The sequence below is a fragment of the Centrocercus urophasianus genome, unplaced genomic scaffold (genome assembly GCF_019232065.1).
Source record: "Centrocercus urophasianus isolate 14NV4802_14NV808 unplaced genomic scaffold, USGS_Curo_1.0 seq_12, whole genome shotgun sequence".
NCBI lineage: Eukaryota > Metazoa > Chordata > Aves > Galliformes > Phasianidae > Centrocercus > Centrocercus urophasianus.
The window spans coordinates 67,539,373-67,566,186 of record NW_024884364.1 but is presented as its reverse complement, the minus strand read 5'-3'; the positions used below and the strand labels follow the sequence as shown (position 1 = coordinate 67,566,186).

Below are 26,814 nucleotides of genomic sequence, written 5' to 3'. Positions count from 1 at the left end.
GGTATAAATTCAGTGAAGTTGTTAGTTATTTTTGGGATATGTACCAGAGGGCTGCACATTTAGTTTATGTAAATTGATAACAGCAACAGCCTGTTAATAAGTGTTTTGTATGGAAATATACCTAGAAAGACACGATCTGTCTTTTTTGGGAAGGGAGTTTGCAGCCTGAGGAGAAAAATAGCTAATGAGATGCTCTACTGCTCATTATTATAATCTGAAAAAATTGTAATGAATTAGACTACAAGTTTTCGAGAGATGTGCCTTCAGTTGGAATTGGATGCTGCCTTAGTGGATAATTTTGGGAGAGCTTTATTTTGCAAATTGGATCAGTGTGTGCTGAGACGGTGATAATCTGGCTTTAATTAAAAGCATAAATTGTTTTGGAGAATGCATTTCAGATACCGCTCTGCATCACGTCCAGAAACCTTTGGCCCAACATAGGCACGAGCCACCCCGCCTTGAGAAGGACAGGGAGGTGGGTGTGTGCTGGGCAGCATCGCGCAGCCTGCTTCATAACATTCAGGCAAACTGGCCTTGGCTGCAGGGAACTCCCTGCATCTTTGCACAGATTTCCTGAGCCCACTTATGACCGCTTTTGGGCTGGATTTTACAGAGACTACCTCTGAGAGTGACCCTGTACAAAGATGCATACTCGTGTGCCCTGTGTCTCCAATTAAGGCCCCTGCAAAGGCACAGAGTTGTAGCCGTCTGGTTTAACTCTACTACTGTGTCCCATCTCACTGATTGGTATTAGCCTGAATGTTAGCTTTGATGATTTTTTTCTCCTCCAAGTTTGCCTGTTTTCTTGCAAAGTATCTCTCCAGCAACTGCATAGTGTTATAGTTGTTTCTTTACATTTGCAAGTCAGCAGCTTTAAAGTTTTATGAGGACCACAAAAGCTCTTCAATAATGAAATTACTTTTGATAAACCTTCATTTTGACAATGAGGATTTGTTAGGGCCTGTTGGCAAGTGGGAGGAATTTGTTGCCGAATCTGAAATGGGCAGAAAGTGAGGGAGACCAACAGTGCTCTTCTGTCACTGCCACTCCTCTTCTTGAGGCCAATAAAAGCACTGCATTTCAGAAAAATACCCAAGTATTCTTCATGTATATCAAATATTCAGCAAGTTTATAAATTTACATTCACAAAAAATAGCGAGTGGCTACAAGAAGCAAATGTATTTGGACATTTTATTTAGTGCCAGCAGGAGAGTATCTTTTTACATGGTTCATGAAAACCTATAAATCATTGTTGTGGCATTGTTTTCAAAGGCAAGTTCTGAACCCTGCTATGAGCCTTAATACACCTTTTATACATGGAGAAAAGGAAGATTCACATAGCAGAACCAAAGAAAGAGATGTACATCTATACTTACTGATACTGATATTTGAGCACAGGCAATATGGAGATGGATTACAAAAATGAATTGTTTTAAGCAAAGGTATTAATGCTCCGCTGTTGTGAGCATAGACTTAGCATAATATATTATAGTTAGTAGACAGATTCACATTTGTTAGATGTATTTAGTAATTATAATAGAGATGGATGTTTTCCATAAGTGGCTGTTGAAAAATATTTAGGCATGAACTGAGCTTTTATTTGCTGGTTACAAAGAACTGAAAATTGCAGAATTGCAAGGTGCTGCTGATGACTGCTTTGACAAAGAACCAGGAGTGACAGACTTGTTGGGGACAAAAGTACACTGGCTGCCTAGCTTTTTCCCCATGTCATTTCTGTGAGTTTTCTGTTCAGCTTATAAAAATGTCAGTAGAAAACAAGCTTTCTTTTTCTCTTTCTCTGTGGCTTTGAATGTATGTGTATGTGTATATATATATTGTAGAGAGAAGCAAGGCTGACAGTTGTGAAAACGCTTGAAGAGTTTGACATTGGCCGTGCTGAGAAGTGTGTGAGGATAAACTCCGTGTCCAGTGGCCTTGCGGAGGAAGATCTAGAGGTGCTTTTGCAGTCCAAGACTCTTCCTTCAAGTCTGATGCTGCCAAAGGTTGAAAGTGTGGAAGAAGTTAAATGGGTGAGTAGCTAACCATGTACCAACAATGTGGTGGTTTTTGACTGAAGCTGCTGGGTCAAGTTAAGCCAGGTGCAGAGGTAAGGGACTCTGATGTGTCATGAGTGCCATGTCCTGTTGTTGCTTGAGTAAGGTAATTGGGAAGTGCTTCTGTTTAAATGTGTGTACAATGTGCTACATGAAAAGCATATGTGGAGTGCATAGCCTTTGTAAAGAATACTAGATTTATTTCTCCTATAGTCAGTGAAGAGTTAGAGCATATTTTGAAAAGTAGCTGCATTGGTATCTGACTCTCATTTAAATATTCTGCCATTGAAATGCTTGTCTGTGGCCATGTGCCATAGTTGCACGCCCTGTAAGAGGGAGCAGGGGAAAGCATGCTAGCAACATGTGAAAAGTACGCCGGGGGGGGGAAGGTCACTCCTGGGGGCAAATGGAGGAACAAACAGGAAGCTTTTAACTACTGTTTTTAATTAGCACAGATATTATTTCCTGAGCAGTTCTCTATTTCTTCCTTTTTAATTGCTGACAGGTGTGTTTGTGTTTCATGACTGACTTTTCAGCCAATAAAAACCTGAAATGTAAATGGCTGGTATGTCAGATTACTTAAGAAAACTTTGAAATAGGCCTAATTACGCTATAATTGTTTTAATTGTCAAGAAGGGGGACATTTGTTTGGGTAAGCCGTGACTGCTGCACGGTGCCAGTGCAGGAGCAGTCGTTCCATGCGTCGGGCTGGCGTTGTGGCGGAGCCAGCAGGCTGGCTGCACTGGGAAGCTGGGAGATGCCCTCGTGCCAACTGTCGTCCTGACACTGAGCCTCCATCACATGCTGCCGACAACACGCAAGGGCACCCTGAGCAAGCGCATCCATCCCGCGCCCAGCCCCACAGCAGCCAATGGGCCACAACATTTGTTTGCCGCAACAGAGGCTGTGTGCCTCGAGCAGCCCTGTGAGCTCTGGGCATTGCTCATCACACGTGAACATTCGTGCTGCCAAAATGGCGGGTCTTCGTAGCCACGAGGCGGGCTCTGGGCACGGGTGAGGCCCAGGTCCCCCCACTCCCCATCCCTTCCGCCTCTCCTCGGGCCTGCTGCCGTGGCCACCGGCTCGCACACGGCCGAGCCCAGGCGCACAAAGAGCGTGCTCTGCTGAATGACACCGGCGCGTTTCAGAGATCCTGCGGCTTCGCTCCTGCCCGCTTCTTTTCCAGGCTCCCAGCCTAAGAGAAGCTGTTTATTTTTCCCCCCTCATTTTTATTTATGCGGAGCATAAAACCTGGAGGCTGATGCACAACTAAAAGATGGGCTTACTTGTTTTCTTTTGTGTGAGAATCTCTTGCTCTCCTTTTGTCCCTAGTGTGGGTACTTGTTTGACTGGCATGGCTTATTGGACTATAACAAGCGTAACTCTCCCTCCTTTGTGGCGGGACAATTCTCCCACAAATCCCGAACAGTGTGCATTCTTTCCAACACACTATTGGGTGTGCACGGGAACTGAAAGAATTGCGGGGGCCTGCTACTTCATCCCCTCCCCGAGCTTTGTTTTCTTCCCTCCGCCTTCTCCTTTCCCCCCTTCTCCCTGAAATGAACACTTTACCAGGCCGGAAACATTTAATCGTCTCCTTTTGAAAAAAATTAATTGAAACTTCTCCACTAGTTACCTTTTGTAGCGGTGCTTATTGCAAATTTTTTAAAGGGAGAGGAAGGGAGTCGCCGTTTAATTAAACCTTCTTCATTTTTCATTTACCTGCCAACAAACCACAAGCTGTCAAAAATCCCAGAGAGTGACTTTTAAAATATTTTAAGAGTTCCGCATCTTTAACTCGCACCTGAAATATAAACGCAGTAGCACTTTTTCTTTTTTTTTTTTTTCTATGGCTGGGAGCCTTAAGAGCATACACTGATGCGGTTTGATTACCTCATTTTCTGTGCTTGCCTGCACAGAGTTTGCATGTTGTGCTGCCACAGTACCTGCCCAGTCGTACGCTTGCACGTGTGAATTGCGCTCGCGTTTTCTTGCTGGCACATTTTTGGTGGAAGTCCCTTCTCCAAGGAAAAGTTGTGGAGAGGGCCCCGCTGGTGATGCAAAGCAGGGACGGGAAGGGCAGAATTCTTTGTCAGAGAAAGCTGTGATTTATTTTGGCCTAATTGTAAAGTTACTGCAAATTGCTCGAAAGCTTTTTAAAGATCTCGGTGATTAGATTTTCCTTCTTTTGGGGAGGGGCAGTGGGGGGAAGCTAAAAGGGGAAATAACACCTCTAATCCAGCTTCTGGTAAATAGGCTGCCAGCTTTTAAAATGAGTTTCCTTTCTATTAGTCAGAATATTATGCTAAGCCTTAAGCATTAGTTTTTTATGTTGCCATAGCAGCCTTATTCCTGCAGGGTTGTGACCTGCGATGATTACAGTACAAAGCTTATAGGGTCTTGAAACCCCCTTTGAAGATGAAAAGTCTTTGATGGTTTATATTTATGCAAATCTCTTAGATATGATTTACCCAACTGAGACTGAATGGAGAGATGATTAAAATTCCCTTTCCTTTGATATCCATTAATAGTCGAATATTCCTTAAATTTAAAATATATGCATATGTTATTTTTGTCTTTATTTATTACGATATTTTTGCCATACCTGCAGTATGTTTATCTCCTCACAAACTGCCAGATCTAGACCGACATAATAGATTTACAATATAGGACCGAGGGTTTCTTTTCCCCCCTTTTTTTTCCCCCTTTTGAAAAGGGAAAAATCTGTGCTAGAGCTTTTGTATGTTTCCAGATGATAGATTTTGGAATTTGGGCTACCCCACTGGCAGCTCAGAGCTAGCTGTGAACTGGTCTCATGGAAAAAATTGGAAAGCTTTGGTCTTCAAAGAATTAAACTTCCTTTTTGAGGCCTTCCTAGGTAAGCTAAAAATTATGAAGAAAAGCCCGGCGAACAAAGGGCAGCGGTGCCGTAACGAGCCATGCAGATGCCTCAGCGGCCGTGCGGTGCCCGACCCGAGGCAGGCAGGGCGGCACTGTGTGTGCCCCATGACTGGGGCAGGCTGTGCCCCACCAGCACGCCCTAGGACACGAGGTGCAAAGCCCACGCCTCGGCACAGACCTTCCCCAACTCTCTCGGCGGTTTTTAATTACGTCTTCTGAGTTTTGGGGCTTTTTGTGCGCCGGCGTTGCAGCCAGGTGAAAGATGTAAAGTGCTGCACGTGCCCGCGCGTGCTTTTTTCGCCGAAGCCTCACGTTGTCTGGTTTTAGTTTGCAGACAAATTCGCACATCACTCGAAAGGCCGAACACTTGCAGAACCAATGCATTTTATCCCATTTGTGGAAACCGCGGTGGGGTTGCTCAATTTTAAGGTAAGTAGGTTTGGGTGCGGTCCAAGCGTTGGTGTTTTGCCCTCTCAGCCTCCGAGATAAGCAGAGAGCTCTGTTGTCCCGGCATGATTTCCTCAAGGAAGAGAGGCTAAAAAATGGTAAACATGTTTTTCAGTCCGCTACGACATTTGGATGCCTAGCTGTCATGTTTATACGGCAAAGGCCTTCATAAATCCAAAATATTTTGGTGGAGGAACAGCTCTACATACTCCTTGCCAACTGAGGAAACCCATCTGCATTTCCTACCCGCGTTTGTAACAGGAAACTTGCTTCTCTGAGGATCTGGAGCACACACGCTGCTGCGATAAACGACTATTTAGTAGCTGTCGAGCTTGACTTTGATATAGCATTTAATTAGAAAAAAGAACAATCCTCATTTCATTGCTGCTAAAGCGGTATAATTTTCTACTGACACAGTTTCAGCCAGATTTCACTTTGCAGTTGTTTTTTTTTTTTTTTTTCATGCGTACAACAGGGAGTTTAATGCTAAGATTAAAAGTGCAATTAACTTAAAAAATATCAAATATCTGAAGGGTGGTTTCAACCAAGCCTTACATTTACAGTGCTTTGTAATATAGGTCCCTCCCCACCACCTCTCACATCCAGCGCAGGTTTTCAGCAAGGAGAGGCAGCACGAGGAGGAGGCACTCGTGGGGCTCCCCCAAAGTGGATGGGGAAGGCTTGGGGCCAGCTGAGGGCACGCAGGGCAGGAGCAGCTCGGGAGCTGCCGGCAGCCTCCGCCTGGCGCAGCCACGTACCTCCCTGCACGTCATAACATCACCAGGCAGCGTGCTCCCGTTTCAGGGCGCGGGCACAGAACTTGCATTTGCAACTGGTTTTTATTCGACTGCAGTATTTTATGGGGGGGGGAGTCGGGGGGGCGGTTGATGCTGCGGCCCTTGATGTTGGCAGCAGAGTTGCCTTTTAAAGCATTCGGCTTAATAATAATTTTGTGTCCCACCAGCGGCCATGTAAGAACACCCACTAGCAGAGTTTGTAATTACTTCTCTCCCTCTCCGCATACCTAATCCTTAACAAATTAATATTACGGAGGTCAATATAAAACAGTAACAGACTGGAAATGCACTTCTTTATCTATAGGTACGGTAACAAAATTCTGCTTGCTTTCACTTTAATACTTTTCTGTGATACTTGTTGCATTTTTAACTTCCTTAGCTACTTTTTAGTTAGATGTAGCAGAAGCCTTTAAATTGACAATTTATCCGAAAAGGAATCCACAACCATTTTAAGCCGCTGAAATTGTTAATTTTATAACCAGTATCCCAATCTTTCTTTTTCTCGGGCAGTGCTGCTACATGTTAAACTGATTAAACATAATAATTTTTGTTTGCTTTTAAGCAGCCTTTGAGGGGTGTTTTGTTCCTTATTGCTACCTGAATATCCGGGGCAGCAATTGCAAGGGCATTACGGTAAGCTCCGGCCAAGAGGCAATGAAGCTCTTGTGATGTCCTGCATCTCCACACTGGAGGCATATAGGTGCTCAGGGCAAGATAATGTTTTCTATTCTGCTGAGTCATTTTAAAGCATTGTGCACACTTGAGTACCTACAGTGGTTTTACTTAGCAGGAGCAATTTTAACCAAAGGATCACCAGGTTTTGGTAATACTGAGTTGATGTAACATCCTCTTAGTCTCTCTGCTTCCTGCATTTCTATACAAATTAACAACATGCTCCCGTTTGTAGGCTGTCTGTGAAGAAGCATTGAGAACAGGATCCCGGGTTGGCTTTCATTTGGATGCAGTCGTCTTTGGAGGAGAGGATTTCCGTGCCAGCATAGGTTGTTACGTGTTTCTTTTCTATAGTGGTTAATGGCATTTGCAATGGAGAAACCCAGTTTATCTCCATTGCATTACTGACAGCGATAATTAATGTAATAATTCTGCATTTTACATATTCCCTTTTCTCCATTTTTATTTTTTTTTTCAATGCGGAATGTATCACTGGGAAATTAAAATGTGGTTCCTGTGTATTACAGGGCACTGACACTTCCTCTTGCTTTCTGCCATGCAGTAGCAAAAATTAACAAAATAAAAAATCAAGGCAAACTGTTGAGTCACTGAAATTATTTAAAAATACCATACCCATAAGAAACATGCACATGCTTTTAAGAACTATGTTAAAAATCTTAAAATTCTGCTGTCTGCTTTATCTCTGATCTAGAGTCAGTTATCACTTGGGATTTTGACATCATCTGCAAATACTCTCGTGTCATATTTTGCTATAATAAATTTGCTTTAAATATGCCTTGTGTCAATACAGTAATCCCTAGCATATTTTCCTGTAAAAACACTATTAATCTTCCTTGAAAATGAAAAGTTGTTCTGAATTTTTTTATGAGAAGCCACTTATCTCCTCATTAGTCTGATTCGGTTTAAAGATATTAGTTCACAGCTGCAGACGTTTAAATTAAAAATAAATTTTAATATAAAAATTAGCCTTGATTCATTAAATTATTCCTAACAAATTGGAAATCTGCATCTAAACAGTGACCCTCAGGAAAGGAACGTATTATTATTTTTTTGCATCAGCCTTCACATGAGAATGCTGCTTAGCTGGTGCACCGTGAACACGTCAAGTCTTGTGAATACTTTTGGTTCCTCTCGGTCATCTACCATCATTTTTCATCCAAATACTAAAGCTTAAATATTCAGCTTAGGACATCCGTTGTGACAAGAATCACAACCAAGGAAAGTGCAATTCTGCTCTCAGTGTGAATTTTTTAACCATTTAGTTGTAGCCGGCGTGTCACACTGCAGAAAGCTTCCCTTGCTTTAGTGCTTCTTGCTGCACATATAGTAAGACAATAAGGCCATTACTGCACGTTAGTCCCAACTCTGTTGTCCTTACCAGCCAAAACTTCCATCGACTTCATGCTTACAACTTCAGATTCGAACTGAGTCAAAATCTGAATTCTACAAGCGACTCTATAAAGAGAGATTTATTCCTTTTGCTAAAGCAGCTTATTTTTTCCCCGGGAGTATCGGTTTTACAGTACAGCCTTGAGATCCACTTTTGTTTCCCAAATCAGTTAAACGAAATCTCAGATTTTCTTTTCTTTCTTTCTTTTTTTTTTTTCCTTACAAAAGATTAAAGAAAGAAAGATTTAAGCATTGTCATCTTTTCTTTGTTTTCTTTCTTTTCATAGGTGCAACAAGCAATAAGGAAACTCACGATATTTTGTATGCCAGGCAGAAAATAATAGTCACAGCAAAGGCATTTGGCCTCCAAGCAATAGACCTGGTTTACATTGATTTCCGAGATGAAGATGGGCTCCGTAGGCAATCAAAGGAAGGTGCCTCAATGGGCTTCACTGGTATGGATTTCTGCCAATGTCTGAAAATAATGCCTATATTCTTCAATTTCAAGATATTGCTACATTTCTTTGACAAATATTTGACAAAGTAATTCACATTACTTTGACAAATAACTTGCTTTTTTATTACAGGTCAGTTCTTTAAAAACTAAGTGACACCAAGCTCATATGCATTTATTAGCACCCTTACAGTTGTGCCTGGAAATTTTGCCTGAAAAGTCTCAGGTTGCTTTTTAAAACTACACCCCTTGAAGCATATGACTGAATTTTGAAGAGAGGTTGGGGCAGAGGGTATGCAGGATGTGATTCCTCCAGTCACAGAGTACGGGACAAGTGATACTGTACTTTGCAATGCTCAATCCACAGTCACTTTTTAAAGATATTCAGATCCCTTCTGCATATTTTTTAAGCAGCAGTTGCTTAAAACAAGCACTTGCTAGGTGAGGGAATTGATAAGCAAACCTTGCACGCTAATTGCTACAGGAAAGTTCTTTCTTTATTATTTTCTTTGATTTGTTTTTCATCTCCTGGCTCCCCTCCCAGTAAGTGCTGGTGACACCTACGGGTATTGGCAGACAGCAAGACCAGCAGGCTCCTTGCAACAGAGCCCTGTAATGCAGCCTGTTACCCTGTGATTGGTGTACCAGATCACTTGGACACCCTGGTGGGACAGTGCAGCCACCAAAGATTGTGTTTTTGCAATAGAAATCAGCCATTTGACACAGGCATTATAGAATTCTAGGATTCAGCGCTGACGTTTTATATTATTCGTCTGTGACTGTCATTCAGGGTGTATGCATAGCAATCGTTTAGCTGCTCGGGTTTTGTTAGCAAAGGAAGTGCTTCAGCACACTGCATTTTTACAGTTAATGGCATATGACATCTTAAAGCACTCAGCAAAGTAACCAAATGCAGCGAGCGTCCTTTTAAAAGTGTTCTTTCAAGTGATCTGGACTCGATAGTAAAAAAAAAAAGACATCGATTCCCTTCAGCCCAAACTCTGCTTCCCCGTCTGCTGAGCTTCAGCAGTTGTAAAAGCACATCTCGTTTCAGAGGCAGAGCAGGAGCTCCTCACAGCTACACAACATTATCTGTGTCCGTGTGGACTGCCACCCTCAATTCGTCCGCTATTGAAGTGGGAAAATAATGGAGCTCCTGAATGGTAGCACCTGCTGATGGCTACGTAATCGAGACCAATCTTTTCTAGTTTAGGGAAGGGCTTGATTTTTGAAAAATTTAAGTATCTGAACCTCCTGTTGACGGAAGATGGAGCTGCAGATGCCCAGCACCTTTGAGAGCAATCTTTCTGAATGTTTAATGTGCTTTTAAATACTTTGCTCAGGCTGCCAGTTTGGAAAATTTTAAATCGTAAAGCATAAACAGCACTGATGGGGTTTTGGACTCCTCTGACTTTCTGTAGGAAGCTTTCTAGCATGAGAATAGGGTCCAGATAGGAGAAAAATAAAAAGGTCATATGTGGCAATTTAGAGCATCAAGTTGGCATCTAACGCACCCATAAAGAATAAAGCTGTGTGTAAGGTACCAGCTTCACCAACAGAAACTCACAGCTCTTTGCCTTCTGCCTCTCTGCAGTTCTGATCACCATATCTCAGAAGGGCAGCAAGCAGCCTGACAAACACTCCCATCATAAACAGAGATGGGTCAGTATTAAAAAATTGTTCAAAACAAAACAGATTTTTTTTTAATTTTTGGTAAAGAAAAAATATTTGAGGGCTATCAAAAATATTTCCCTTGTCTTTTCTCTTTCTTTTGCTTGCAGTTCACTTAATCTTTGTTTTTTGCTTAGTTTAGCTAAATTAAAATGTCACTTCCAAACTAAAAGGAAAAACATTTTGGTTCAAAAACTATAAAAATAAAAACATTTTAATATTTGCAATTTAATTTTCATCACAGAAATTTACAAATGGGCCCTAGCTTAATCCATGACCTTCTATAAAATACATCACATTTGTCACTGGCAGTTGTCGGATAATGCGATAATAAAATCCTGAAGCACTGCCTTCATAACAAGTTCTAAACACATCATTCTTGTTATTTCTTACTACTTGCGATCACATCTTTCTACTTTTTCACATGTAATCTAAATCACTGGAATCAACAGGACTAAAATGAGGGAAAGCTCACCAATTACCTGGTAACTGGCAAAACGCATAGGGCCACATTCACCTCTCTCAAATGTAATCATAAACTCCATGTATTCAGCAAAGTTACACGTCCTTGCATTTTCTTGTATTCAGAAACCAGTAGAACAGAATTATCCCTAAAGTAATCACGCGTGTTCACTGACAATTTAACAAGTTAAATAATATAGTGAAGAATTTACCGTCTATTTGGTTACTGCTGTGACCCTCAGTGCCAAGTTTTTTTCCAGCTAGCTTTCAAACAGCCTGGTTTTTCGTCGGCTACTGTGTTTCCATAAAATTGATTGCTTTCAATTGTAGTTTAGCCAGTGTAATATATCTTTTGTGTATTTATTAATATACACACGCACATGCACATACAACAGGATGTTTTACAATGCCGGAGTCTGTGGACTTAAAGCCAGCATGCAGCCTAAGTAGATGGTCATCAGTTTTAGAAAAGTTTATGCAAAAAATTAAGGAAGACCTACGACAAGCTTTAACAGCCGACTTAGTCATTATAGAAAGTCCTGTGCTCCATGCTGAGAAGCCAGATACAAATACGAAACTCTATAGGTTTCCTCTCTTTTTGTAGTCTTTTGTAGAAGGCTAAAACGACACCATCATACAGTTACCTAAAAGACTTGACAGGTATTGATTTAAAGCACGATATATCAAGAGGTACTGTAAAAAGGATTTCATGGTCATAAATTTTAATGTATTCCAATTTTGCACTCTCTCGGTAACTTGTCAATAACAACAATTCCACTTAAAATATTTGCTTCATTCCTGCATGGCATTACGTCTATTATGCAGTTATTTGGATACATAATTCTGTGACAAAAATCCACTGAGTGCTATAAATCAAAGGCTCGATTTTCTTCTCTGTAAATTGTTTGATAATGTTTTAATGAAGCAAAGTACAGCTTCCTGCTATGGATATTTGTATCAGAAGAAAATCTTCTCACGGAAATGTTTCACACCTTAAAAAATCGTACCTGCGTTTTTATTTTTGTTGTGATTTTAAACACAAATTAAAATCTGTTCTTTGTTTCTTCCAGAAAGTTAGGTTTTCAGCATTTTGCAGGAACTACTTGTCCACTCTCCCTCTTTAGAATTAGTTTAGAATGCATCATATTAAAAATAAGGAACACCATGAGCTTATCAGTAGTGACATTTAATTAAAGCGACTAAAATACATTTCGTTAGAAAGAATGTAAAGCATTAGCTCAGGGAATTTGTCTGCCTATAACTTCTTTCTTTAAAAAAAAAAAAATCAGATTATTGTGAAATATATGCCATATTAAGATTTGAGACAGAGTATCTGGCCGCCCTCGAGATCTTAAACCAGCAACTGTTTAATGGGAACTAAAATAAAATCGAACGACTTGTGGATTTTAAAGAAACGCGGCAACTCTGAAGAGTTACAATTGCTTTCTATCAAAAGAAAGCACTCACAATCCTTTCATGGCACACATTTATCAGAGAGCCATTGCAGGCTGACACAAGGAATCCCGGTGGTGGGAATCTTTTCTCCACTCTGTTGTTTAAAACAGTGGCACGCGTGTGCTGTGGTACGGGATCTATTGCATGTAGCAATGAGCTTATTTCTAGCTTCACATCCAGGAGCCCAATGGAAGGGTCGTGTTTCTTCCCCAGGCCGGGCCGCATGCCGTGGGCAGCTGCCCACAGTGCCAGTGTCACCCCAGAGCCGCACCCCAGAGCTTCCTGAGGACCCCAGGGGTCCCTGAGCACCGCACGAGGGCTGCAGGAGGCGTGGGCCCAACATGGGGCACGGCAGCGGCCCCAGACCCTCAGCCTAGCCCGAGGTGCCCCACTGTAGGGCTGGGAGGCGTGAAAGGCTTGGGGATGGGGCTCGTGGCTGCAACCCGCTCTGCCGTGTGGCATAGAGGGATTAATTTGTGTCACGGCGAGGCTTGAGGCTGCAGTAGCCCCGCTTTATTGAAGCACTCCCACGGCACGGCGCAGGGGATCGTGCAGCCATCACGTTGCCTGTGAAATTCCCTTAGAAACGGGCTAATAACGTCGAGTGCCACACTTTGAAAACTGTCAAACAAATTAGATATGTATTTGTTTTAATGTGGCTAAGTACAATAACAGATTAGAACGGATTATGTGGCTGTCTATTCGCATTGGAAAATCTCTGGTAGGAAAAAAAAAAAAAAGAAGGCTACACCTATTTTTATTTTCCTACTGTATGTTCATACAAGAAAGGATTAATAAAAAGTTCTTCGTAACACTTCAGGGTACCTCTGGCAGCAGTTTAATATACCGGTGGCTAAACAAATACCCCAGCCTACCTGCACCTGTGAACCACAACAAAAACATAAGCAGCCCTGAGCATCGCATGATGCAGAGCCAGTGCTAAGAACTGAGGGAACGATCCCTGCATGGCCGGAAACTTTTCAGTTCGATAAACCTCATTTTCTGAACACACTTTATGCAATTTGTTTACGAGTGACTGGCAGTGCCATTTATAAAGGTAAAATTCAGAGTTGCATTGTGCTCTAGCACTGCTGACTTCCCCAGACCAACAGTTCCACCTGAGATGAACCATGGAAGATGTATGGACTGAAATGAGGAGGGAGGAGAAAGAATTCTGGGTCCCTTCAAACATACTAAATGCAAGTATTGCGCCAGATATTTTTATTGTTAAAAAATCTGGCACGTAGTCCAGTTAAATAATAAAAGAAAACAAGTAAAATAATTAGTTCAGGAGCAGAAAGTCTGCGAGGCATAGGAGAGCCTCAAGTGGTTGGAACATTTTGCTTGAACATCTGTTTGTCGATGCATGATTCTGGTGTTATTAATCTTCTTTGTAGGTAAGCAGGTGATTCACCCTAACCAAATTGCTGTTGTCCAGGAACAGTTCTCTCCCAGCCCTGAAAAAATAAAGTGGGCGCAAGAACTGATTTCTGCTTTTGAAGAACATCAGCGTTTAGGAAAGGTAAATATTTTGTTATATGATGTTGTGGAAAGTGAATTTAAACAATGTTTAAAATTTAGAGAGATTGGTGGTGGCTGTTTGCGTTTGTCTTACAAAGCATGCTGCATAGGGAGTCATGCTTTTAAAATCTGTATCTGCATCGAGTCTGTAGAGTGTGTATTTATCATAAATGTGGCACCAGTGTGTTTACAAATAACCTGGCTGTCTTTTTCTCTCCCCGTTTTAACCTTAATTTTTTGAGCACAGAGCCTTCTGAGTACACACATATATCTCTGCAGAATCGGTGAATTAAAGCTGCTTCTGAGTCGCACCACCAAAAGAAAATATTTGCCAGCAAAAGGCAGGTAGATGGGCAGAAGACTCCAACAGCTTGTGCAGGCATAATTGATGGAAAGGGGTAAACAGCTGAGGAAGATTCAGTTTTCAGAAAATCTCTGTGCTGCTAAAAATGCCTCGCTTTTGGGGGGGTTGATCCTGCAAACGTCCCTAGCAGTGAGTAGATTTACTTCTGAGCAGAGCTGCTTGCGGATTGTGGTTCTTAATCATTAAAAATGGGAATGTTTTATGTGCATTTACACCGATTGCTGGACCTGAAATTTGGATAGAGTAGAAAGCAAATTAACACTAGAATATGATTGTTCCTAATTTAGTGCATCATTGAGTCTCACGTTTCCTGCTCTGTGGGTTTCTGCTATGTAAATATTGCGGTGGTGATGCGCAATCTGTCTCCACTTTGTGCCAGTAATACTTAAATTAGGGGTCGCCTGAAGGAAGATTTTATGCTAGTTGCAGCATTGTCAGTTAATTATCTTAAAGGTTATTTGCTATAATCCAGTTTGCCTCTTTTTGAATGAAAAAAGTTGTGGTGAAATATGTTTGTCTTAGTGACAGCCAAGCCCGGGACAGCCAAAATCTCGATGTCAGAGCGGGTAGTGGGGGCGTGCAGAAATGGTTTACACTTGCATGTGTGCAATTCGGGTGGGAAAAAATATCTTTGTTAATGAAGCTCACATGTAGGGCTGTGCATAGATTCTCGCTTTCTCTGGTGCAGCTTAGAGATTTTCTGCGTGTTTTGTCGCTTGCTGGTGGGTAGGAATAAGCTGCAGCGTGCCCCTTCCCTGTTCCCTTGTATCTCGGCTGCCCCAGGTGTTGTGTGTTACAGATTCTAAAAAAGGTCAAAGCAGAAACGATGCTTTCATCTCAGGATGAAAGTGTGACAAGGTATTTGTTATTGGTCTGCCCTTCTCTTTTCGAAGCTGCCGCATCCCGTCTGCGGTGCCGAGGTGTTTCTAATGCGTCCTTTACTATCATATTTGGGTGCCATCCTGAGTAGTTATTTCAGGGTCACTGTTACTGTATTACATGCCTGGATCTCTTTGTTCTACTTCCCCTGTTTTGGAGGGTGACTGTCTTCCTGTTAGTGGTTTAGAAGTAGAAAATCTGTGACCAGCATTGCACGTTATCTTGATTTTAAAAGCTTGGGTCTGTTGGCAAAGGCATCATTATAAATGTGCCGCTAGAGCAAGAGTGTGGGCAGGTAGATGCAGGATGAAAAAGTCAAATGACATGTTCAGCCCAATATTATTTATTTTTTACTGCTAGTAAAATGCTTTTAATTCACCGAATTTAGAAACTCATCTATGGAATACCCCTGCCGTTTGTACAGCCAGTGAGGAGACTGGGAGAGATGTAACTACAGTCCCAGTCTCACACAACAATGAAGCTACAGATGTTAAAATGCAAGCACTCTGCATTAGCAAGCATTATTCTTTGGATTTGTTTCGTAGCTGCAATTTTATTGGCACGACATTGGTTTCCTGATCACATCAGCCATTTTTTGGTGTGTTTTAATAAATGCTTTTCATTTAGGTTGTAAGCTTCTGTAAGCAGACACAAGTACAGATTTGGGGGGGGGTTGCATCTTGGTGTATTATTTTAACCATGCTTCATATATGTATGCTTTGTATCTGTCTGTAAAAAGAACTGGCAGGTTAATCTGAGAACTTCTGATCCTCACACCACTTCAGTGTTGCTGGGCTTCCTAACCAAACTGGAAAAACAGTTTTCTCTGTAGTGCTTCCTGCAAACTTCTTAGCTGGGTTTGCATTTTGGTATTAAAAACGTGTCAGCTAGAAGAGCTCAGGCAGCCTGATTACTTCATATTTTTCCAAAGCAAACATATCTCACCGAGGGAGCCTCTGGCTCTGCGTCCTAGAGACACGCTAAAATGTAAGTAATAACTCTTCCCGTGCCACCTCCTGACAAATGCTCCACACAGTGGTTTTAGTAATCCTCATGTCCTAATGAAACACCTCTTCTGTTTTCCTTCTCCTTTTATTTTATTAAAGCGTTCGTGTCAGTAGGGCTGAAAATATAGCTGTGGTTAATATGGTTGAGACTTGTGTGCTTTTGCCATGTTATTAATCAAAGTTGAAAGCCTGGAAAAAATAAATGTGAGGGATTTGTGTGGTTGTTTGCGCAGCAGATAAGTTACTGGTCTTTGGTCTCTGGGATCGCAGTTTATTATTCATTGGTTTTAAAGTTTGCTGCCCTTGGTCAACAGTATTTTATATTAAAATACAGTGATCAGCTTTTACAATCGGTTCCAGTTTGAGAGAGACAATTACCATAATCATCTTTCTTTGAGAAAAGGCTGAGGCAGGCTCCTTCGTCCTGGAAACTGACAAGCTTAGGCAGAGCAGCCCCCGAGTTGTATTTGAGTATTGAGGATCCTAAAAATTTGCCTATCAGATGAGCACTGCAGAGCTGGAGATGCTGCGACAGCGTCCAAACAGATGAGTGTTAAAGACTTTGCTGGCCAAAAACAGGTTTACTTTACAGAGACCGTGCTGTTTGGGGTGTTGTTTTGGTTTGGCTTCTAGGCTGATTTCATTGTATTTTTTTAAATATATTTTCAACTTGAAAAATAGCATATGTAGGAAATAAATAGTAACAGTGCAAATAGAAGGCAAACGCTAAAAACGTACATTTCATGTTTTATCGATTTACATATTAAATGTTCTCTATTGTCTAGGAATTTGAGATCTAGAAATAAAAAGTACTGGAAGAAAAAAAAAAAAAGTATTATTTCTGTATTGTTTCAGTATTTTTCCAGCAGATCTGTTTTAGTAGGGGATGTGATTTCCAAAATTGATAACTTCATCCTAAAGAAAATGGGTGTAGCTGTTGGGAAAACCTAAGCATTAGATAAATCAGAGTGTGCTCAGAAATGAAGGAGAGAGGCAATAAATGTTGTGTTGGCAAAGTGAAAGTCAGATTCTATTCTAAATTTTTATAGAATTTGAGCTGCATTAAGCACAGAAGTCAGCTTAGAAATCCAGATTAACTGAGTGTGAGAGGGCAGAGTTAATGGGAGAAGCTGCTGGCTTATTGTGGGAAGATCTCACTTTGCTGACTGCCGCTGCTGCTCTCTGCTGTGCAAGTAACTCCCGTATTTATGCTACCAGCACATCGGGTGAACAGAATACCTTCTCTATCAGTTTGTACATGATGAGTGAGTGAGGCACTGTTGCTGTAAGAGGATCTTCCTGAATTGTTTGTTTTTACAGTAAGATTCAGACAGAAGGGAAAACAGGAGAATCGAATTAAGAGGTTGCTTACACGTTTACATCAGCGTGCTAATTCATAAGTGTTTTCAAAGCACCTGCACATCGCACCAGGCACAGGGAGCTAAATGCTGCTGCCAACATTGCCTGTCAGGTAAGGAGTGTTTAGAACCAAGGCGAGCAATTCACAAATCCGAGCTGTAATAGGGACAAAACAGAAGAAATATCTGTACACGCAGTATCCAAACACGCAGACTTCTCCTTAGAAAGCTTTTGGCATACGTTTCTTGCATTCAGTTCTGTGCCATTGTACATCGTGTGCTCAGCGGCGGAGGAATAATATTTATGAACGTTAGCGATTTGACAGGCTGTAGAGCTTCTTTTACGGGCCTTTCCGGGATTATGAAAAATCTTAGGAATGCATTTATTTACACAGCATCCACCCAACAAAGGGATGGAAATTTCCAGCAGTGGTTCCCTCATAATGCTCTTTGTCTGGGACAAGCTGCCCCAAGCCACTGTATCTTGGAGACGATGCGCCTCGTGCTTGGGCCCTGTCCAGCTCCCGCCGGGCCCAGGAGGGCTCTGCCTGCTGAGAGCAGACCCCTCGCAGGGCTAACGGGGCGGTCAGGACCCCACGGGGAGCACAGGGTACCTTGTTGTGTGTTACACTGATATAGAGTACATTATATTTGGGTGTCTGCAAGGATCCGTTGTCCTCATGAAGTGGGCAGCGCGTATTCCTCACACAGAGGATCCAGAGATTTGGGTGGCATTGCTGGAGTTAGGAAGTACAGGCTCGGGTGCTTCTCTGTGTGTAAATGGAGAGAGCTGCTAGGATTTAAGCATGGCCTGCTGACAGGCTGCTTGTTTTTAGAAGTGCAAATTGATGCATATATAAAAATAGAGACTGGATTCCTGCTTCAAGTTTATCTGTACAGTTGTACAAAATGTGTCTTGTGTCACACTGAAGGCTTTTCTCTTAGGAAGACCCACCTGGGGGCACTTTCGGAGCCCCCTCAAGCAGAGCAGTTGGGGATGTTTTAACTAATTACTTGTGCTCTACCTATTCTTACACTGGCACAGTCATGAGGGAGATGTGCCAGGTGGGGAAAGCAGGAGACAGATTTCACTGCACAGGGCTGCAAAGCCTCCTAAAGCAGGGCAGAAACTCACACAAAACATTTTCTTGCTAATTCTCCCTTCTTTGCTTCCCAGCAAGCATGTATTGCATCTTTAATCTGTTTTCCTCCTCTCCTTAAAGGCCAGTGCATGGGGTCAGAGGATCTGGGATCATAAAATCATAGAATGTCTTGGGCTGGGAGGGACCTTACAGCCCATCCAGTTACAACCCCCTGCCATGCGGCTGTAACCCACTAGACCAGGTTGCCCAGGGCCTCTCCCAGCCTGGCCTTGAATGCCTTCACAGACAGACTGTGCTTATATACTGCATTTCTCTGGTCAGGAGGACAGTCTCCACACGCCTTCATTGCCTGCCCAGCCAGGGACATGGCCCCTGCCCTCCAGGACATGCACCCACAGAAGACAGAGGATGTCACCTTTCTGGGGTCCAGGTGCCAAGCCTGTCCCTCCATGTGGACATCTCCATGTGGAGGTGCAGTGCCAAGAACCACTTCGCACAAAGCAAATCATGAAGGCAGCCATGTGCCCAGCCCTGCTTGCAAAGTACTAACAAGTGCTCACTTTTCAAAGCAGGATCTGACATGACATGTCGTATTCTCACCAGATGGCCCTTTCTAAGGCTTACTGAGGGGAATTTGGAGGCCTTTACATCCAAAATATTGTTTCAGGTAATTTCAACAGTAGCAGTCGTGCTGCCTTGCAGCTCCATTCTGTGCTAGCTGCCATTCTCACAGAGCTAGAGCTGCTTTCTGCAAAAGCTCCCTCAGCTGGAATAGAGAAACGCAGTGAAGAATGGCTGCTCAACCCTATTCAGAGAATTAATGTGAAATTAGAGATAATAACACAGAATACAAAAATAATAGCAATTCCCTTCTTGTTGACAGAACAAGCTTCACCGTTGCTACTATTCTTGCCTGTGTTGCTTCACAACCACCTTCCTTTTCAGTATCAAATGCCTTCTGAGTGTCCTGTAGGCACCTACTTCCAAATTCAATTTTCGAAGTTTTAACAAATTGCTTCAGTAACTGGAAGCCTCAAGTTAATTTTGAATGACTTAATTAAGGGCATCTGAGGATACTGATCTTAATGTTAGTTACTTTTCATTTTTCTGTATAATAACCATCGTGCTCGTGGTTGAATATGATGTTTATCCAGGGAGCTGCTTTTGTGCTATGAAGTAAAGATTTCCTTGGCAGCAGCATCTCCAAACCAGTGTGCTCTCTAGACTTCTTTCATTCCCCATCCATTATATAGATGACGGCTGGAAACTAAGGAAGAATATTCCTAGGACTCTCTTTGTTTATTTGATTTTATTCCTTCCTACTCTACATGAACACACAGGAAGGCAATAACTACAGTGAGAAGGAATCTAGTGAAATCATAAAGACAGCAATTAAAAATCCTGGTGCCAGCCTTTCACTCAGGGATCTTACACAGGCTCAGTGCAAGGTGGAGACCTCTGTGGCTTGAAGCAGTTTCTGTGGCTGGACCAAGAAGGATCTGTTGGCCCATCCCAGCCTAAATGGCTGTCTCCACTGGTTCAGACAGTCTTGGGGAACTGTGAAATGGAAACACAACTTGCCTGATCACACAGCAGGGCAGGACCTTCATCCCAGAACTGGGAACAGTTACACTGGGTGGAGGAGATGGCACTCCTCAGGACTGAAATAATAGATTTTCTGGGTCCCTGTCCTTCATCTTTCCTGCCCCATTGTGGACTGGGGGGATCACAGAGTCCTTTCCACCTGTTGAGCTTTAGAGAGGACTTTCCTGTCAGAGTTCATGTACTACTGCTAGGGGCTTATTTGAGGGGAAAAAAAAATCTCTATTTCATGTTGCTGTTGCTCTTTTTTTCTCGACCTTTTGTGTCCTTCCATCATCTCCAAGAGGCAGAATCATGTCTCACACACACAGGCTGTCGACTAAGTCTTGCATTACAAAGTGATACATCCTCTGTACCCAGTAACTGCTTCTGTACTGGTGGAAGTTTACACAGGTGAGAAGAAACAAAAGGCGGTGATATTTAAAGTCTTATTCACATCAAGACAGGATGATGACAGGGCCTTGCTGGTGTACATACATATATTGCAGAATCCCCTCCCTAATCATCCCTGACTTCTGTGGGTCACAGAGACCCCCTATGTATCTCCTCTTGCCAAAAGGAAATTTTTGACAAATCTTTCCAGGGATCATTTATTTTTCCCAAAGATCTTGTTTATAAGTGCCTTCCTTTCCTCATGTAACACTGTGACCAAAAGAGGCAAATGTCAAAGTGTTCAGTGCAGAGGATATGAAAATATGCAACTGGAAAAGCTCTTCTAGCTTGCTGTGATGGGAGACCTCAGTTTGTTGTATGTGACCGCACTGGTTCTTTCTCCATTTCCTATTGCAAAGATGCTAAAAGAAGGCTGAGAGTTGTGTGTCAATTTGGAGGCAGGACAGACCTGAGCAGAGAGGAGTGGGAGACTTTTTCTTGCTATAACCTGAAAAACATGCTCAGTTGACCCAGATATCATTGACCAGCTCCTAGCAGCTCACTGACCTTTGGAAGTTCACCAAAAATAAAAATGGAATTGTGACCCAGCTCTCTGTGATGGGTCTTTGGCGACAACTCGCAGAAGAAAAAGAAAATTAATTAAGCCTTCATTCAGCACCATCACAGCTGTTAGCTTATTTCCTACTCTTGACTTCCCCAAAAATATGGTTTCAACCTTCTGTTTGAAGGGAAAGTCATTCCTTTGTGGTTAGGCTAATCACTCCTCCCCCAGGCACAGACCCAGCTCCATGTGCTGCGAGCTGGGCTCCCTTTTGTTCAAATACCTGTAAGCAAATCCAAGCGTTCTTTTTAAGCCCTGAAGCAGAGATTTCCACATTTCCTCTGCAGGGGGGTGCTTAAAGAATGTGTGTTTTCATTAATCCTTGAGGGAATTATCTTCCTGAATGCCATGCTTTTTAGGAGGACCCTTTGCCATCCACCTGCTTCCTCCCCTCCTCAGAAGAGCAAATCTGCCATTCTTCTAGGGCACAGCACTCCCATTTCCTTAGGACGGGTTAATGTGCAGGATAAGGGATAATGTTCTCAGACCTGTGAGGATTTTAATGGGTTTATTGTACGTACATTTGTGATCTCCAAAAAGTCCTAAGTAGACTTCTAGGATCTATCCCCAAGTAATCCATCGAATTACAACAGAAATAGAGACTGCTTCTCAGGTAATTGTGTCTCAAAGACATTTCTAGTGTCTGTGGAATTGGGGACACTTGCCTACATGAGTGCAGGGATTTGGTCTGCAAGGGAAAGTATTTCTAGCGGAACTGAGAAGAAAAGTAATTGAAGAAAGGCACATCTCCATCAGCAGAGCAGTGTTTCTAACTAGCGACACCAGAGTCCTCCAAAGGACTTCCCCTCACTCAAGAGCTTGCTCATCTTCTGAGCACCTAACCAGCAGCAGAGATTTGCTGGTAATTTCACAGGCATTCAATAACCCTCACCTCAGACCTATGTTTAATTCAAAATTCAGCAGCAGGTTCTTTCTCATAGGAACTGCAATTCCATGGAACATTGAATTGGCTCTCTTCTCCTTTTCTTTCACTGACCAGAGTGCCCCATGCTAAGGCCCTATCTGCTCATAAACATCTCCTGGTACCTCCAAGCCTGCCATCCAAATCTCCTGAGTAGGATCCCGAAGTAAACTGCTTTGAGAGAGCTGGCTATCCCCACATGGGACTGCCCAGTGCAGTCCATACTTGTAGACACACCACTGAGCACAGCACCGTTGGCTATATTATTTCACGTTATACGAAATAAATGTTGGGTTTTTTTCTGCAATAGACAAACCACAAGCAAGGTTGATTAGCAGAGGTCAAGGTAATTGAGAACAACTACTGTTTCCCAAAACAGAACACGGAGTCCTCGCAACCATTTGGAGTCATATCTGTAACCAAAAGGGAAGCCAGTAGATTTTGGTGATTTTTTTGGATTTTCTCAGTACTTTCAAATATATATACTTGCTAGCCCTTAGGAAAACTGATCCTGCTTCTGGTATTTTCCTCCATCTAGGGAAGAGAGGATCTGCAGCTGCGTTTGCAAGGAGCTCATTGCAGCCACCCAGATGGGTATGGGTAGATGCAAGGAAAGAGCAAATACTGAGGAAACTGCCCCAAGTGTTCCCAGGAGTGGGAATTCCTCTAATTCCTCCCTCTTGTCAACCAAGGGGGACTAGTTTGTCTGATTGCTGTCCCACATGTCCCAGAACAATTACTATTTTGCTTTAATTAACTCATTGTCTTTCATCCAAGCCATCGCTCAGAGGCAAGTGCACTACAGAGTTATGAGGTCCCCAAAGTGCTCTGTACCCCAATAGCTTCAGCCAGCTTGTTTCTTTAGTTTACCCAGTGATACATAAGGAAATAAAAGTGGAGGGAGTAAAACCCTGTATAGCACTGCACATTACATGGAGGTGTTTCAGCAGAAATGAAGAAGTTAGAGACTTCAATTTCCGTGATCTTCTGCAAAGTCATGACAGGTGACTCATTGGTTTTTCTGTCCACTCAAAGTCACCACAGCTCTTCCACGCATAATAAATGCCAGCAAGAAAGTTGGATGTGGAGTTTTTTCCCCTTTCCTGGCTCCCCCAAAACCCATTGATCCCCAGCAGGTACAGAAATCGCTAACTCTGAATCCCATTCATTTACTTTCTAGGAAGATCAAATACGTCTTGCCATAGAAAACTTATGCTATGTTTGTGAGAGGATAGTATAGATTTAGCAAGCTCTTAACCATCCCCAAAATTTCACAAGGCAGAAGATCCTGGATTCTGCCTCATACAACACACAGAAAGAAGATCTGTGTGTTCCAGGAACCATCACATTAACACATTTAGCCTTCAGTCATTGCATATAAAAGGTCAACGCCAAAACTTTCTGCTACTTGGTGCTTCTTGTATAGATGGGACACATTGGAAATCTATGACCTGATCCATGGCAACGCATGGATACGGGTGTCATGTACATTGTGAGTGAGGAGTCCCCAGTTATGCACTCAACTGTTAGATCTGAATTAGTTTGGGCAATGGCTATGATTAGTTGGCCCCTTTTTCTCAGATTGCCTCTCCAGCTCCCAGCCTGTGAAACTGGCTGACCTCTGTCAGCTCTGTTGCTGCTTCCCATGTCAGCAGGCTGGATTTCTGTGGCACTGACACTGACTGGGCTCAGTTCTAATTTTTCTGAGACTAGCACTTTTTGTTAGTTTCCTCTTGAAAAAAAAAAAAGAGAGAGAAAAAGAAAAAAGAGAAAAAAAAAAAAGAAAGAAAGAAATAGAAAGAAAAGAAAAGAAGAAAAAAGATATAACTTTATCTAATTTTAATTCCCTTCCAGCTGTTTTGTTTGTCAAAAGCCCTCTATGTTCTGTTCTCAGAGCACTTTAGGACACACTGAAATTCATCATAGAGGGGATGGTACCTCTTTGGCCTTGGCCTGGATCTTGTTTCCTTGAGAGCTGACTCGGTCTGACCAGCAGCTGAATTACTGGAAGTACAGGCTGGAAGTGTGAGATGAAGACCATCAGCCAAAAAAAAAAAATTGAGATCTATGGCTACACCGATCCTCAGATTAACACTATCAAAGTCAATGGTGTTTATAGAAAGTCTCGTTTTCTTCTTGTGAATAAAAATCAAAAGAGTGTTAAGGGCGAATTTCTGCTACCAGAGACGGAAAAGAGAGCGTGGGGACAAAGCTGTAATTACGGGTATTTCCTATCTGCCGAAACCTGTGGGTGGAAGGGGAGGCAGTGAATAGGGCATATTCAATGGCATTAAAATCGGTTTCTTTTTCTGGACTTGAGCTCAGCACTGCAAATTAGCAGGGAGAAATTAAGCCTCTGAGTGAACGGGCAGAGAAGCCAAATTCTTTGTGCTACTCATTGCTGCTTTTTTTCCCTTTGAGAATTCAAATTCATAACAGCCAAATCTGCAGCTGCTTGCTGACAGAGGATGCGCTGCTTACCTGCCGTGGTTCTGTGTTCATGCCTCCATGTGCTGCTATCCCATTTTCCTTTCAGGACGGGCCCTGAAGACCATGCCCTGACCCCACAACCATCACTGGGCGCCCACCTCTTTGCACAACATTACGGGCACTTGGGAGAGCTGCTCTCAGTGCATCCACTTCTCAGGGCTGGGAAGGGCCATTCCTGATCTTAGCAGCTCTCTGCTTATCACACACGCATGAATTTCTCTTTTAAACAATAGCTATTCTGAAACCGACTGCTTATAGGAAAACAGGCACAATTAAAATGCATTTTTCTCACTGTGAAAAAATATGCCTTGTGCTTACCAGGAGCGTTACATCATCGATTTGAGTGATTTCAAAGAATAGCATCATAAAAGGTCTACTTAAATCTTACGGTATTTTCACAACAGTTAATAAATGGAGTGGCTTGATGCTGCATCTTTTGTTAATGTTGAAACTATACATGAAACTGGCTGGGATGTCACTAAGGCAGAAAGTATTGTTATCGTTATTGTAATTAATATTGTTGTTGCTATTAACGTAGGCTTGATCAGTTGCTCTGTAAATAAGACATTCGATCTGAAGCATCTGCAGCTGAGTGCTGTCAGTCCGTTATTCTCTGACCCCCCTAAAATACTGCAAGCTCTAGCATGAAATCCTACTTGCAATAAAATCATAGCTCTAACTATTGCTTTGTTAATGGCTCCTACAGAGCCTGCTCTTATATGCAGTGATACTGATTTGTGTCATGTTAGTGTGCAAGAAGGATTTTGTTTTACTTGTTTCACAATGTGATTCAGTGTTTAATTCATACTCCTTCAGTCAACTGATGTGTACCACCAGAGCAGCACATTTCATTCCCATTTCTGTCAATGGGCAATGTCTTCCCTCTGTTTATGAGATTCCTCCATTTAACCCCTACCAGCCCTCAAAGACAAGCAGACAGCAGCAAGCTGCCTATCCCAACCCGTGTGCCCGCAGCAACCCGTTCCCATGCCATCCCCCCCATCCTCACCTCACTCACTGCCAAACCTGTCCCTGGACCCAGTGCCACACTGCACAGGGTGCCCCTCTCAGCTCCTTGGGGAGAGAATTGCACCTTCGTGTTTGCTTTATCCAAGAATGTGCCAAGGTACTGTCAGAACTACAAATAACATTTCCCCCCCGTTTTTTGGCATATCCTGATGCACGGAGCTTTATCATCAAGTCCTCTCTTGGTAAGAACACCCAACTCAGGCTTTGCTTTGCTTCATACATGTTTCTTCTGCCAAGTGGTAGCTGTGACACATTGCTGACTGCTTTGAACTCAGCACAGCACCAGCACAGAGTCCCTGGAAATGCAAAGTGAGATCCGGCTTTCCTTGGTTCTCCCATCACTGCTGATGTGTGTTGGGATCGCTGCTGGGAAACCCCCTATAGCAGCATTCAGGTGGGCCTCACACTGCATCCAGAGATTTGGGCTAGATTCTTACAATAACCACAATATTACAATAACCATTTGTTTTTCCCAGGCTCCAGCCATCCCCGTGCTCCCTGGTGGGGAGGCCCAGCCATACACCCAGACACGGGGATTCCCTCTGCCCACCCCAAAACCATCTTTATTCCAGGTGTTGGTTATCTCATCCCCTAGGAGCCATCTCTGCACCCTGCCAGCAGATGTCTTCTGATGGGAGAGCCGGGCTGCAGCTTCCCATGCTCTCTCTTTTGCAGGGCGCATTCACGTTCCGCGGGAGCATGATAGACATGCCGCTGCTGAAGCAGGCACGGAACATTGTTACGCTTGCCACAGCCATCAAGAAAAAATGATCTGGTAAATGGAGCGCTCACCATGGGGCCACGGAAGCTTGTTTTAAAAGATGACTATAAGACTTCAGGGGAAAAAAAAAAAATCAAATGCATCACGCTTAAGAAGAAATTCATTGACGTTTTGCAGATCTGCCGTAATTTCCTTGCCAGAATTGCTCGTCGTTAACAGTGCTCGCAACCCAAAGTGCCGCTCGCTCTCAGTGCCTGCCACGGTGCCATGTCATGCGTGATATCATGGCTATGGGATCGTGGCTTCACAAGAGGACAACAGCAGGATATGAGCAGTGAGCTCCCCTCAAATAACCTGTGGACACCGGTCAGCCTTCAGTCTCCATTCCCATGACAAAGTCCATGTGAAAGTCAAAGCTCTGGGTAATCACACATCAGCTGAAATAAATGTGATGAAACTCACTGGATGAAACTCACTGTCCTGCACAGGCTTCTCGGGGGG

General features: G+C 42.8%; 1 protein-coding gene across 1 annotated transcript in view; it reads left to right on the top strand.

The window, feature by feature from the left end:
• The window catches only part of CLYBL (citramalyl-CoA lyase), a 156,391-nt gene extending 129,617 nt beyond the window's left edge, over nucleotides 1-26,774 (top strand). Inside the window, exons 3-8 of the mRNA XM_042810334.1 lie at nucleotides 1,842-2,030; nucleotides 5,283-5,384; nucleotides 7,107-7,200; nucleotides 8,569-8,736; nucleotides 13,721-13,845; nucleotides 26,268-26,774. Coding sequence (XP_042666268.1) covers nucleotides 1,842-2,030; nucleotides 5,283-5,384; nucleotides 7,107-7,200; nucleotides 8,569-8,736; nucleotides 13,721-13,845; nucleotides 26,268-26,363 — 774 coding nt within the window. The 3' untranslated portion in view covers nucleotides 26,364-26,774. The remainder of the gene's footprint in view (nucleotides 1-1,841; nucleotides 2,031-5,282; nucleotides 5,385-7,106; nucleotides 7,201-8,568; nucleotides 8,737-13,720; nucleotides 13,846-26,267) is intronic.
• Nucleotides 26,775-26,814: the final 40 nt, after the last annotated feature.